This window comes from Myotis brandtii, unplaced genomic scaffold (assembly GCF_000412655.1).
Source record: "Myotis brandtii unplaced genomic scaffold, ASM41265v1 scaffold14, whole genome shotgun sequence".
Classification (NCBI taxonomy): Eukaryota; Metazoa; Chordata; class Mammalia; order Chiroptera; family Vespertilionidae; genus Myotis; species Myotis brandtii.
In genome coordinates, this window is record NW_005354999.1 from 3,014,417 (window position 1) to 3,029,561 (window position 15,145).

Below are 15,145 nucleotides of genomic sequence, written 5' to 3' on the forward strand. Positions count from 1 at the left end.
TCCCTCTTCCTACTCTCTGAAATAAATAAAAATATATTAAAAAATAAAAATAACAAAAAATAAAACTGGAAATGGTTCATATTAGATATCAGAAAAACATACTCTAGTTGAAATATGTGTACACACTGAAAAAGGAAAAGGCCCACCCCAATCGTGATCACGCACCCGAGTGCCACTCTTCATTGAGAGCGCTTTCGCTGCTGGGATTGTCCTCCTCATCGGCTGGATCTGTCCCGTTCACAGTCGGCTCTAGGTCACTGTTCTTCAGGACTGATTCTTCCTCCTCGCTATATTCCTCCCCAGGTTCTTCTCTGAGTAACTGCTCCATAGAGGCCTGAAGCTCTTGTAAATCTGTGTCAGTTTCTTCAAACACACTGAAATTTAAAAAATTAAACACTACTAAAGCCCATGTATTTCTACTCAAACACTTAATACTCCAAAACTTTTCTTTTATGTAATTTTGAAAGTTCAGCAAAATCTTGGTATGGATGTATAATAATTGCACACTATACAAAAAGCTTTCCATATAAACCCTCACTGGGCATCTGAACTCTTAGAAATGGAAATACTTAGGGAATTATATGTTCAGGTTAATTGGATGATTTAGTAAATAAAATGGTCACCAGAAGTCTTATCTTTCGATCCTTATTCTTGAAAATATTCCTAAAGTATATAAGTAGACTTTACTGTAATTATAATACATTAACCATAATAATCTTATGTGGGGAATCCTATTTCCAAGAAATTGCTCAGGATATTAATTCTATTTTCATGGAAATATAGATGCTGAAATGAATTAATTTATGCAAATAGTATTATACATTTATATAGTACTTTAGTTTTATCCTATTATTTAAATCTTATTCACATAAAACTCACTTAAGAGACATGAAAACTGTGAATCAAAGTGTTTAAATGACTTACTCAAGGTCACACAGTCAATAAATGACAATTATAGGACGGAATTCTAAATCCTGTGACCACTTCTACAATACCCCCAAAACGTACTCATACTCACAATGTTATCTCTCCTATGATTTGCTTCTTTCTCCTAAAGTGGCATGCAAATAGGTTAACGCCTTTCCTAAAGTTAACACTCCGATCAAATAGACAAATGTTTACCGAAGAACTAAAATATCAACAGTATTATGTGAGACAGAAAATAAAATTTCCATTAATAGAAAAAGAAAATAATCTTTAATGTAGAAATAGCTTTATTTTGTACTTATGTGTACAAACTCCTACACTTTGACTTTGTAGTAGCTATAGAAAAGCAAAGCATCTATGAGGAAAAGAGAGTATCTAATATTTTTGGATCATCCTACTAGTAGCACTTAACTTACTACATTTAATTACAAAAGTAGCATAACAGGCACATCTGCTATGTACCATTACCACAATGACTGAACACTGACCTGTGGATAAAACCCTCTAGTGGCCAGCCTAGAGGAACTAGTGGCCTCCTTAATGGTAGTAAAATAAGCAGGACTGCTAAGTCTGCCATTGCAAGGAAAAATGAGATTATGATCTTCTATGAAATGAACATTTCAAAATTTGTCTCAGGTACTTCAAAACCTGGTCCCAAATTCACCTTTTAGTAGGCTTTCTTATCAGTCAATTTTGAGTAAAGTTTGGATTTAAATAAATTAATTTTCCTCCCAAAGAAAACATCAAGTGAAATTTCCTGTACAGACATGGATTAACTTACTTAAAAAAATATTAGTTTTCAAATTTAAAAAATCATGTTAAAGGCTTCTAACTTAAATTTTAAAATAAAATTGTAATCAACTAGTAATTAAAAGAACATAAGCCACAATTAAGCTATAGTTTACTCAGATAAAAATGGATGACTTTATAAAAACTGAGGAAAAAACTGCTACCTAGCACTTTGTCAACCATAAAGATGCTGAAATGTTGTGTTCTCCAATAGGCATAATAAAAAGATAGTTAAAATGCTTAATGACCAGAGTTAAGCAGAAGAAAACAAAGATAAAAAGGTAACTTTTTCTCTAAATTTTGAGGGTACCAGCAAAATTCTACAGAACCCCATAAAAATTTTTAAAAAAGAAAGCAGCATTTAAAAATAAAATTTGGTTAGAAATTTAAGAAGGGGTAAGACTTAAGAAAAACAAAGAGAGAAAATAAAATACAGCAGATGAAGTAACCCTGGCTCAAATATTATAGGAAGGGAAATGGTGAGACTGATCTAATGCTTTCAATCAGACCAAAACACAAGTTCTTTCTACTAAATGGCAGAGGTGAAAAAGGAGAAAATTTAATTAAAAAATCAGAAAATAAATCACCCAAATTCTAATATCTTGTAATGTATTTCCTGGTGACTTAAATACACTGTACCTTCTCAAACACTTTATTCCAGGGTGTCCTGGTTTTATTTCCCCCCCAAAATCTGTAACACTGTCTGAGGGGTAAGAGGACTAACTGATATCAAAGAATGTGAAGCGGGATTACTGTCTAAAGGGCCATCACTTCCAACCATTCTCAGAAGTATTGGTTAAATGACCCTGCTAGATTTTAGATTCCCTATGAATCATGAAGAAAGGAATTTTGTGAAAGCAATTAAGTTACTTACATGTAGAACACACATGTAAGCAAGTGCACACACACAACCAAACAACTATCCCACCCACTAACTCCCCACTGCCATGGTTTTGAAATCATTCCCATCAGGAGATAGATGAGGATGGAGCTTTCTGGTCATCTTCCTGGGGAATTGTAGTGTAGTAAGTAAGCACTTCATAAATTCCCACTACAACCCCTATATCGTGTGGTGTTGCACTATTAAACAGTCATTATTCTGCTAACAATCATTCACTTAATATTTATTAAGCACCTACCAGGTGCAAGCCATTATGCTGGATGCTAAGTGGTGAATAAGACAGGGAACACCAAGAGAAACTATTTTCTTATATTCTACAAGTGAGATTAAGCCATACTAGGTTGAGGCAGTAATACATATCAAAATTTGCATGACTGTAGTTTAAATATGTTATAAAAAGTTAAAGGAGTAGTGAAAAGTTAGCTAGAGATAATTTTTAGAAACTGTCCAGGTAGAACATTTATAAACTCAGAAACTCTGTTAGTGTTACTCTCTGTTAATGACTTCGCGCTCACATGTCTTCAGAATCAGAAGGTCCTTCTTTAATGTGCTCGTCTTCAATGTCATCCATTTCAAGGTTGTCTTGCCGGACATCTCCTACCGTGGGAACATCCATCAGTGTTCTGAACAGCTTTGAGAGATCTGGAAGTGAACATGTCCTCAACATCTAAGAAAAGGCAACAGATTTCTTGTCAGGAGTATGATAATTAGAAAATAAAAACAAAAATTTATAAAATTAGAGCTAAAGATAATTTTGTTATTATATTAGTATATATATTTAAAGGCTCACTTGCCCAAGGTGAGAACTAATTCTTTTGAATTTCAGTGAGGAAACTAAACTTGGGAGTTATGTTTGGGATTCAACACATAGATTTCAACATAGGGTCACCTTTAAAAGGTAGGGAGAGGTGTTTATTAGGGATGTACTCATATCATGGAACTGGAAATCTGTGAGGAATCAGGCATTGCGAGAAACTGCCGGTTTGCTCCTTCTCACTCGTGGTCCATATTGTGCCCTTTCATGGTATCTCTGCCAAGTTTTCTGTTACTTTCCTATGGCTAACCCGCCATATATATAGGGTGTCTCCCCAAAATGTATACATACACTTTGAATAAAGGCATTGTTTATTAAAATACATTTCATTTTCAAAATTGAGCAATCAGCTATTAAGTATGCATACATTTTTGGGGGACACCTGTATTTTCCCCCAAATCTTAAAAGTTAATCTGAAGTGTGGCTAAGCACCATTACACGCAATTGATGGCTCTTTGTACCACTTTATCACTAGGAGTTGCTGGCTAGCCAACAATGGTTAAATGAGGGGCCTCAAATTAGTGGGGGAGCAAAGTCCTAGCCGGTTTGACTCAGTGGAAAGAGCGTCGGCCTGGGGACTGAGGGGTCCCGGGTTCGATTCCAGGCAAGGGCATGTACCTCTGTGGCAAACTCGATCCCAAGCACTGGTCAAGCTGTGTGTGAAGGCAACCAATCAATGTGTCTTTCTCACATCGATGTTTTTCTCTCTCTCCTTTCCACTCTAAAAAATCAATGGAAAAATATCCTCAGGTGAGGATTAACAACAACAAAAAAGCCTAACAATGCTACATGAACAATGGGCTGTGAGTGGAGCCTTTCCCACTCTGGAAGGCTAAAGACAGGCACTTCCATGTTCATGCTGAAAATCCTTGGTAGCAGCAAGTGAGAAGGAACTCAGCAAACCGAGCTAAGGAAAAACCATGCATACAGTTGAGGTGCTTAAAATTTGATTTCTTTGTTGGATAAGACTAGGAATTTGAGGAATGGCTTTTGTCTACTAACTTTCAACCATTAGAATGTCAATGGACAGACAGGGCTACAAAACAAGTATGTATTATATAAGTCTCAGGGTTGGGTTAACCCTAAGGACTGTGAGATCTGAAACATGACTCCTAAGGCCCTGATAAGAATCCTGCACCAGACGGGAGACTGTGAAAACACAACGTTTAGCATATTAATGAAAATTTATATACTTGGCCAATTTTATTGGTACAACCTGTTTTTGAGAATAAAAAAGGATAAATTTCCATTATTGGAACATAATTTACATATTAAAGCACTCAAGAGGAAAAAATGATTTCAAACGGCAAGATGGTGAAGATACACTGCTTGTTAAAGCATTTAATAGTACTGCAAGTATTTCTTTTGCTGAATCTCTGTCAGCAAAATTTATCTTTGACATATTTATTATTTTAATGTTTTGAACCATGTATATTATAAACCAGCAGTATGCAAAATACACACCTAGCAACAGTTTCTCCAGATACATGCTAATCAATAAAAATTAACAGCATATACTCCTGGACACGGAAGACAGTGAATGATTGCAGGGGGAGGTGGCTAGAGAGAGGTAGAGAAGGAAGGGTCTACAGGGGGATAAACGGTGATAAAAAATTAATAGCATATATGCATTACATACCTAAATACAAAGCAACTACACAAAAGGATGCACTATTTTTTAGGCTGATATAAATTTTAGCCTGGAAAAAAATCTTAATTCTAATTTATTCCTTTCACTCCTTAAAACAGCTTTCATAACTAAACATAAAATAACAGGAAGAAATTTCCAGTGGTATGTCATTTGACAACCTTCCTCTCAGAATGGGTTTACACACCTACCAACCCAACAACTACCCGTCCTATGTTAAAAATCATTTAGGTTCGTAGTCTTCTTTGAAAGACTGTTAAAGTTTTAAATAGAATATTCATCTTTCGTCAGAAAATTTTATATAAGCAAACTTTCAGTTCTATAATTCTAAGTTTTTTCATGTTGTTAAAGTAATATTCTATAGTTTTAACAATCATAGAGATCTTCCTGAAAATAGCTATCTATAACATGTCACCTTACATCTTTATTTAGTCAGACTAATCTTTTTTTCTAGATTCTTTATAGAATGATTTCACACAGCTAGTAGCATTTGGTGCCATTATAAATCAAACAGGAGATCAATGTTTTAGAAAACTTTAAAACATAAAAAACCTGCAACTCACTTTTTTGTCAGTAGTATTTTTCATAAAAATTATTAATTAGTAATACTCTGGTTATACTGTGAAATGGTTTATGATGAGCACATCTGTTTAGCTTCTGTTTACTGCAATTAAAATATAACATTTCACCCTTGAAATAGTTTCAATAGCCCTGACCAGGTGGCTCAGTTAGTTTGAGCATCATCCCGTACACCAAAAAGATTGCAGGTTCGATTACCGGCCAGGGCACATATCTAGGTTTCAGGTTTGATCATAGTTGGTGAGCATATGGGAAGCAACCAATAGATGTTTCTCTTTCACATTGATGTTTTTCCCCCCTCTCTCTCTCATCATCAAAAAACATATCCTCAGGTGAGGATTTAAAAAATAGTTTTTATAAATATTTGCTCACTCCAACCCATAAACTGGGTTAAAAATGAATTTAAAACACTAATTAAAAAATTATGAGCACCTACCAAAGGCAAAAATCATGAACATTATCTAAGAACTAGAGGCCCAATGCACGAAATTCGTGCAAGGGGTTCGGCCCTCACAGCCTTGGCCCTCGCAGCCCCGGCTTCATCCAGAAGGTTGTCTGGAAGGTCATTCAGTTGTCTGGTCTAATTAGCATATTACACTTTTATTATTATAGACTGATATTTTAGCAAATGAAAAGAAGACATTAAGGTACATGTGCTAGTTGTAAATTGTACATTAATATTTTCCCCACTTTACATTTGCTATAACAAGAAATCTTTGTAAGAGGTTAAATTATCCCATTTTAGGAAACAGATTATAAAAATGCTTATCTTCACGATTCAAGATCAGCATTATTTCAGAGATTTATGGGATAGGCAGATATGGTTTTCTGTCCTTGTCTGAAATGGCTACAGATTGCTTTGATTTCCTAATGTTTTTTTCTTGCCTTTTTCTCCCAAAGTACTTTTACAGAACTAGTGAGGTGTAAACTAAGGTCATGAAAGTAAATCAAATAATTGAATGTATTATGTAAGGAGTCATAATTGTATTTATTTTTAAATTTATCTTTATTGTTGAAAGTATTACAGATGTCCTCTTAACTTTTTCCCCTATTGACTCCCTCCACCCTGTACCTACCCCTCCCAAGCCTTTACCACACTAGTGACTGTGTCCATGGGCTATGTATATATGCATGTAAGTTCCCCAATTAATCTCTCCCCGTGACCCTCACCGCTGCCTTCCCTCTCTTTAAAGACAACAATAAGGTTTTTAAAAAGCTTTGGGCTAAAGACAGCTATACACCTTTAATGCAAAAGAAGTACATGAGTTATATGATAATCCTTGTCTGTTACACCAAGTTTATATCTTTGAAAATCTAACTACTATTAAATAAGTGAGAGTATTTAGCAATATCTATACTTAAGCATAAGAAAATACTCCACAAAACTTATCTAATTGGAAAATTAAATGAAAAATCAAAATGACATATTTAAAAAACAATAAAGGACAAAAGAATTCAGCCCTTGCTGGTTTGGCTCAGTGGTAAGAGTGTTAGCCTGCAGACTGAAGGGTCCCAGCTTCAATTCCAGTCAGGACATGTACCTGAGTTGCAGGCTCGATCGCTGGCCTGGTTGGGGAGTGTGTGAGATAACCAATCGATGTGTCTCTCTCACATCTACGTTTTTCTCTCTCTCAGGTGAGAATTAAACCAAAAAAAAGAACTCAGACAACTCATTCATATATAGATAAATATATTAAAAATATTCAACCTTCCGAGGAAATACAAAAACACAAATTTAAAAAAATTAACACCATTATTCATTCATTAAATACATAATTTTTAAGTAAATGATAATAGTTGGTGCTATTTAGAGTATAGACTCTCACATACAACTGACAGCACTATAAACTGTTTTCTAATGGGGAAATTAGGCAATATATGTATTTTTAAATTGCACTTACAGGAATTTATTTTATGGAAATAATTGTGGATATGTAAAAAGATACAGGGGATGGCAATCACAAAAACTGAAACATAAAGGCCCAAACCTAAATAAAAGATTGGTTTAAAAATAATGATATAGTAGAACAAATGGAATCTGTGGCCATTAAAGATGATATGAGAGACTTTTTGACAATATGACAAAATGCTATTTTTGTAGATTATTTATAATAATTTTATAATACATATTACATAGAAAAGCAGGTGAAAAAAAGATTAGGCATGTATTCTATTTTGGTAAAAAGTTACATATAAAAATTATATATATGAAAAGTAATATAAAATAATATGTTATTTCTTTATTTGTATTTTTAAATTCTCTATAGAGATAATGCTCTATTTTCTTATCAAGAAAAAACTGGTTACATATTTAGCAAGTGAGAAATGTGTCTGAAAAACTTCTATCAGAAAGTGATATGAACATCTATTAATCTTTCTATGTACAAATTAGGCAATATGATACTTCTATCCATTTAAAATACATTGCTTAAACTTAGTCTCATACTAACATTGGAAGTTGAGTTGGGTAGTGGGAAAGAAAGATAATGTAAGAGAGATATTTTACTAAATAAAAGAAAACCCTATAAAAAGAACCTTGAACAGGGAGCCAATGAAAGAGTTTTTGTCCTGATTGTTTTCAGTATCTCAGATGATAAAATGGAAGTTTTTTTGTTGTTTCTGTAAATTGTTTTGATGTATGTCTGAGTATATGTGCTTGTGTTTTTAAGAGATTAAAACTCAATATTACAGTTTATCAAAGACAAACAATCCATAAAACTGTTACCAAATGAATAACATTTTCCATGTGAGGAGCATACTTGCCTTTGGGTTGTTTGCATCAAATAAACCAGTTGAAAGTCCAATCAGCAAGGAATTCTTGTTTTTCCTTTTTGGTGGTGAACCAGAGTGAGATCGAAGTGGAAAGGATTCTTCTGGTGAACACAGAATGGACTGAATTTGAGAGACTACATTCAAGTGTTCTGGGTGAACCACTTTATGGAAAAATGGTTCTGGATGCATAGATTTATCTACATCACATTTAGAGTGCGGAGAATCACCTATTCCAGGTTCTGTGGTGTAAAGCAAAAATTATGAGATAAATCTATATAGCACTTAAATAAAATTTCTAAGTTATATTGATAAGGCATAGTATTTAACACAAATTCTAGCAAAAAACCTTCATGTCTACCAGAAAAACAAAATCAAAATATATATATAGCCCTCACTTAATGTCTGCAACTTTATAACAAAACCAATTTTACAATAGGCTAACTGATATAAACAAGAGTAAGTTCCTACTATGTCTCATCAATGTTATAAAGAAATGACTCTGAACAAAATGATGTTATTAGAGGACCTGCTGTATGTAATTGTACTATCTGATAAGTAATCTTTAACAGGATATAATGTCTCATTTTCAGAAAAAAGACTTAATGTTATATACTTCCATCACATTGGAAACTCTAAAATGTACACACAGATGCAAGAAAATGTGAAGAAACACTGTTTAGACACTCATATTTAGTTTCAGTTTATCTTTATTCCTATAAGTTAGATAGAAAAAAAGTATGCTTTTTATATTTTAATTAACTTTTGAAAACAAGACAACTTATGAATGTCCTTAGTATATTGCCTTAGTTTGGGGAAGCAATTCTTTTCATTTTGAACATTTAATAAAATACATGACCTAAACGTTTTATTGCTCACACTGTCAAGCAATCCAGGCTTATAAATGCAGAGTCCAGTGCTCTATGTCTATTACATTTTTTAAATGATTGAGGTGACTGAAAAGGAATAGTTTCTATTAATATATTGTCCAAATAAAACAGGTTAGTGTTCACAACCTTCCAGAACGTAATTAGACCAATACAAGGATGCTTACCTATATGAACTTCACTAAGTTGATCCACCTTCCTTAAGATTCCTTCTTCAGAAACTTCATTTTGCTGAATAGTGATCCTATCTTCTAATCTGTCACATATAGGTATACCAGTTTAAAAACAAACAAACAACTTCACAGTTTACTAGAAATAGCACTCTCAAATATAAAAAAAACAGAACTAAACTTCACTGGCACGCTGTGATTTCTCTCTTAAATATCTTTTTCATTTCTATGTATACTTCCTCATAAGCACAATATATTTTTTACCCCGTTCAAATCTTCAGCAATCATAATCATTCACAACAACTTCCCTCACCATTTCTTTTAACAGTTGAAAATCTCTAGACTAGAAGAATATATTCCAGAAGGTAGCAGTAATTTATCTCTGTGGGTTTGGTTCATAGGCAGTTTTTATCTTCTTAATACTTTTCACCTATATCAAATTTAAGTAGTTTTTACTTTTTTAGTTACAAATTTTGAACAATTTTCTATTTTTAATTTTTAAACTATTTCTTTTTAATCATACAAGTAATACATTTCTTCATTCAAAATGTAGTATTCCTTGGTTCCTCAAAAAGATAAACACAGGATTATCATATGCTGCAGAAATTCCACTTCCAGGTATACAGCCAAAAGAACTGAATACAGGTATTCAAATGAAAACCTGTACACAAATGTTCACAGAATTGCTATTAACAACAGCCAAAAGGTAGAAACAACACTGAAAATGACCCATCATCATCTGCTGAATGTATATCAACTGCTGAATGGATAAAAATGTATGCTATATTCATATAATGGAAAAATGTTTGGCCATAAAAGGAATGAAGTACTGATCCATGCTACAACAAAGATGAACTTTAAAAACATTATGTTAAGTGAAAGAAGACAGATTCAAAAAGCCACATATTGTATTATTTCATATGAAATATCCAGAATAGGCAAATCTATAGAGACAGAAAGCACGTTAGTGATTGCCAGGGGCTGGGAGGATGGGAAAATGAGTGCTGTTGTACGGGTACAGGGTTTCCTTTCGGGGTGGTAAAAATGTTCTGGAACCAGACAGTGATAATGGTTGGACAACACTGCGAATGTATTAAATATTACTGAATTGTACATTTAAAAATAGTTAAAATGATAAACTTTATGTTATATAAATTTACCTCAATTAAAAAAAAAAGTAGTGTTTCTTTTAAGACACCCCTAACCACTCAAATCCTAGTTTCCCGTGCTGTTATCAGTTTGGTGGACATTCGACCATACTTTTCCTTTAAAATTACAGACATATATATGCACATATATAATGATTTTACATAGAATTATATTTTCTGGTATATGGAAATGTTTTATTCAATATAAATTTGTTTCAATAATCACTCAATATTTTAGACCTATTTCCATATAAACAGAAACTCACAGACAATAGAAATGAAACTTAAACATTTGAAAAGTTATGCTCAACTTTACCAATAATAAGATAGATAAACTAAGACCCTAAACCATGATACTATCAGATTGGCAAAAATAAAAACTCTGATAATAAAAGGTTAGCAAGGCTATGGGGAAAATAAGACATTTTATACATTTTTTTCTGAAAGCATAAATGAGTACAACCTTTGGGGAGAACAATAATTGAATTACAAATGCATTTTATAAAAATGGAATTGACCCATTAATTACACAGCTATGTATCTATCCTATAGATATATTTACATTCATGCAAAATGACTTTATTAAAAGGTAATGAATACATTGCAGCATATGAATTCATAAAGGACGCTGAGTTGTGGTTTATCCATAAAATGGAATACTAAATAGTCATAAAATAGAGGAAGCACTGTATGTATTAATATGAAAAATATTCCTGGATTACTGACTAAAAATGTAAAGTGTTGAAAATACTGTGTACATTATATTAACAACTATATTTAAAAGGGAGGTGGACTATATATTTGTTTTTGCTTATGTACATATTAAAGATATTTGAAGGAGGAGAGTGGGAATTTGCTGGATGGGGATAGAGGTGGAAAGAGACTTCTTACTGTATGTCTTTATATACTTGTTGATTTCTGAACCATATGAGTATAATGTCCAAAAATTAAATTACTTTTATAAGGTATAAGATATAGGGTAATATTAGATTATGACAGTATTTTTTAAACTATATTTTTATTCATTTCAGAGAGGAAGGGAGAGAGAGATAGAGATAGAAACATCAATGATGAGAGAGAATCAGCTGCCTCCTGCATGCTCCACACTGGGGATTGAGCCTGCAACCCAGGCATGTGCCCCTACCGGGAATCGAACCAAACCTCCTGGTTCATAGGTAGACACTCAACCACTGAGTCACACTGACCCGGCCATGATAGTATTTCTTAAAAGTGAATTATAGCCCAGCTGGCGGGGCTCAGTGGTTGAATATCCACCTATGAGCCAGAAGGTCATGGTTCAATTTCTGGTCAGGGCATATGCCTGGGTTGCGGGCCAATCTTCAATGTGGGACATGCAGTAGGCAGCCAATCAATGATTCTCTCTCATCATTGATGTTTCTATCTCTCTCTCCCTCTCCCTTCCTTTCTGAAATCAATAAAAACATACTTTTTGAAAAAATGAATTACAAAACGGGATCCAGGTTTTGACATACAAGAAAAAAGAGGTAACATACTCAGTTTCCTTTGTTTCCTTCGTCTCACTAATCCATACATCAGTTACAGGGAAAGGTAAGCCATCTTCTTTGTTTGTTCCACATGGCTCTCCTAGAACTTCTGTTTCCAAATCATCAGGTTCTGAAAGCAAAAGCATAACAAAAAAATCTCAAAGCAAAATTAGTTTAGAGAAAATGGAATGAATTTCTAGAAATTATCATTACCTAGTTTTAGGCTAATATATTAATGATAACAGGAAAAAGTATTGTGTTAACTCTCTAGTTCAGCTGCGTTTGAAATGATAGATTTTTCCTTTTGAATTTTTCATTGCAATAAAAATACTGAAAAGAAATATTGCACACTGTATTTTTATTAGTAAATAAAATTTTTTCTTTCCTAAAATTTCGGTAATATACAATTTGCTTTTAGAGAAGGTATAAAAAGTAGCTTAAAAAAACAATATCTATGGTTAGAAACAAGGAAGAAGAATAGACTGTACTATCATGGATTAATAACTGACAGGGAAGTTCAATTACCAAAATCTATCTTCAAAAAACCAAAAAAGAAAAAAATCCTATTACCTAGATTTTTACAATGATATTAAGAACATAATTGAAGTGCACTAAATCTAATTTCCTAGACCTTCAAACAATTAATAACCAGGTACTACTTCTGTTTTCTGGCAGTGACTCATTTTTTACCTGGTTGATATTTTCTGAAAATAAATAATAATGAGAAGAGTTTTTCTTCTTCGTTAACTCCTCTCCAATTCTGATATCAATGCTATCTTATTTAAGCCAGCAGCATCTCCTCTTTTTTCCTAAAATCCAAATACTCTTTCCTTCTAGATTTAAAAAGTTTCCAATTAGCTGTCCTATTTAGAAAGATAATTGATATTGTATCAATCCTTAAAGTTTTTATCTTTTATTCAAATGACTTTTGGGGGTTACTCATATAAGGTAAGCACTTGGGGGAAATTCTTTTTTATTAACTTTTTCATGAACAATTGTTTTGTAGCACCTTAAGCATATAAATATGACTCATTGTACAAAGTAGATCTGTGATTGTTTTGCTTGCTAAGTCTAAAATATATACCCTGTGGCTCTTTTAGAAAGTTTGCTGACTCTTGCACTAGGCTATACAGCCTCTATTCTATGCCTAAAAGTGTTTGTGTGCTTTTTTTAAAAAATAAAAGGCTATGATACGTACTAACTATGATTCTAATGAATAAAAATATTTAAGTTATTGTGGTGAATTAAAGGTGGTCACACATACAGCAAGTCCCTGACATCTGTCTCATCTAGAAAAGGGCCTCTTTCTCCCCTCCCCTTGTGCTGGCCCAGTGCTGTGATGGCCTTGACCAACTGAGTACGACTGAAATGTTGCTATGTCCTTTCTAGATCTAGCTTTTAAGAGAACTGGCATTGTCCACCTTGGAATCTGGAAGCCAAAGCCACCCTAAAAGAAGCTTAACTATTCAGGAAAGACTGAATGGCAAGGCCATGAGACTAAAATGAAAAAAAAAAAGGAGCCCAGTTGAGCAGGCCCAGCTGAGCCCTGCCAGGACAGGGAGTGACATCATCTTGCACGCTCCAGATCAGCCCAGCTGACAGCAGAATACCCCTGAGTGATGCCAGCAATTGTTCTTCTCCAGCAATTAAGGGTTTCTCCACACGGCAGAGAAGGATCTTCCCAATTCCTAACTCACAAAAGTGTAAGATAAAACATAATAGTCATTTTAAGCCACTAAGCTGTAAGACTAATTTGTTTTCCATGAATAGATAACTAAAACAGAATTTCTTATCTGAAAAATGGGTGCTGACATGACAAAAGCCTAAAACATGTGCACTGGCTTTGGGACTGGGCAACAGGCAGAAGTTGAAAGGCTTCAAAGGGACAGTTGGTGAGAGACTGGCCAGTGAAAAAAAGTTATTGGAGGCTAGAGAAAAGGGGATTCTTGTTATACAGTAGCAGAAAATTTGGTACCTGTGAAAACAAGAACAACAGAAAATGTTCTGAACAAACTCAGTGATTAGCTAAGGAACTATCTAAGCAGCTACCGTTTTTAGTAGTCTCTCATGAAGTGCAAGACAGAGGTTGACTGAAGAAAGAACTGTTTGGTTTATAAGGAGAATTTAGAAGAGAAAACCCAAAATAATTCCTTCTAGGCAACAAAAGTTTCTCGAGGAAGACATGGCCTCAAGAGTTTCATGGACAAATGAATTTGGTAAATGATACATAGCATATCCCCTTCTTGGAGATTCATAGGCACATTAAAATATTAGTAACTTAAAAAAAAAGAAGAGATCAAAGTATTATTCAATTAAATACAGCTCATTTTGACCCTTTAACACATACCATCCACATTTCCTTCTGGTTTCAATGATATCTGTGGAGACACCTCCCTAAACTTTGGACTGTTTGTCTCAACAGAAGAATCAACAGTAGCTGATGGGTTCATTTCAAGTGAAATACAATTTACTTGTTCTTCTCCAGCAATTAAGGGTTTGTAACTCTCCCCTTCAGGAGAAATCTCTGAAACAATAAAAATGAAAAATCATGCTACATTTTCCAAGTGTTTTACCAGTAATAGCATTTAGAGAAAAGTTCAAAAATTGCATTCTTATAACAGGTAATTAATGGTTAAGCTCTGTTATGTATTAGAAATTAATAATTAAGGTACATGACAACCAAATTTTATTTTAATTATACACAATGAATTCTAAGGTGGTTAATATATGATTTACTTTCTTTTTCCTTTTGGTGAAACTAATATATGTGTGTTACAATGGTATTTTGAAATTCTTAACTAATTGTTTTTGTTTGTCTCTATTCACTAGATTCCTCTAGCACCCTTTCCAGGTGACAACCAAAAATGTTTCTAGACAATGCCAAGTGTCCTCTGTGGGCAAAATCACCCTTGGTTGAAAACCACTGCCACAGAGAATGAAAATCCACAAAACAAATTAAAATCAGTAACCCACTATTTTTATGTTTTTTTAGAGGGAGAAGAGGAGGG

General features: G+C 33.6%; 1 protein-coding gene across 1 annotated transcript in view; it reads right to left on the minus strand.

Annotated features, from left to right (window-relative positions):
* The window catches only part of NEK1 (NIMA-related kinase 1), a 156,074-nt gene that overhangs the window by 9,116 nt on the left and 131,813 nt on the right, over positions 1 to 15,145 (minus strand). Inside the window, exons 27-32 of the mRNA XM_014535229.1 lie at positions 14,485 to 14,661; positions 12,147 to 12,267; positions 9,482 to 9,570; positions 8,422 to 8,669; positions 3,133 to 3,284; positions 166 to 374 (exon numbers count right to left, since the gene is read on the minus strand). Of these exons, the coding sequence (XP_014390715.1) occupies positions 166 to 374; positions 3,133 to 3,284; positions 8,422 to 8,669; positions 9,482 to 9,570; positions 12,147 to 12,267; positions 14,485 to 14,661 (996 nt within the window). The remainder of the gene's footprint in view (positions 1 to 165; positions 375 to 3,132; positions 3,285 to 8,421; positions 8,670 to 9,481; positions 9,571 to 12,146; positions 12,268 to 14,484; positions 14,662 to 15,145) is intronic.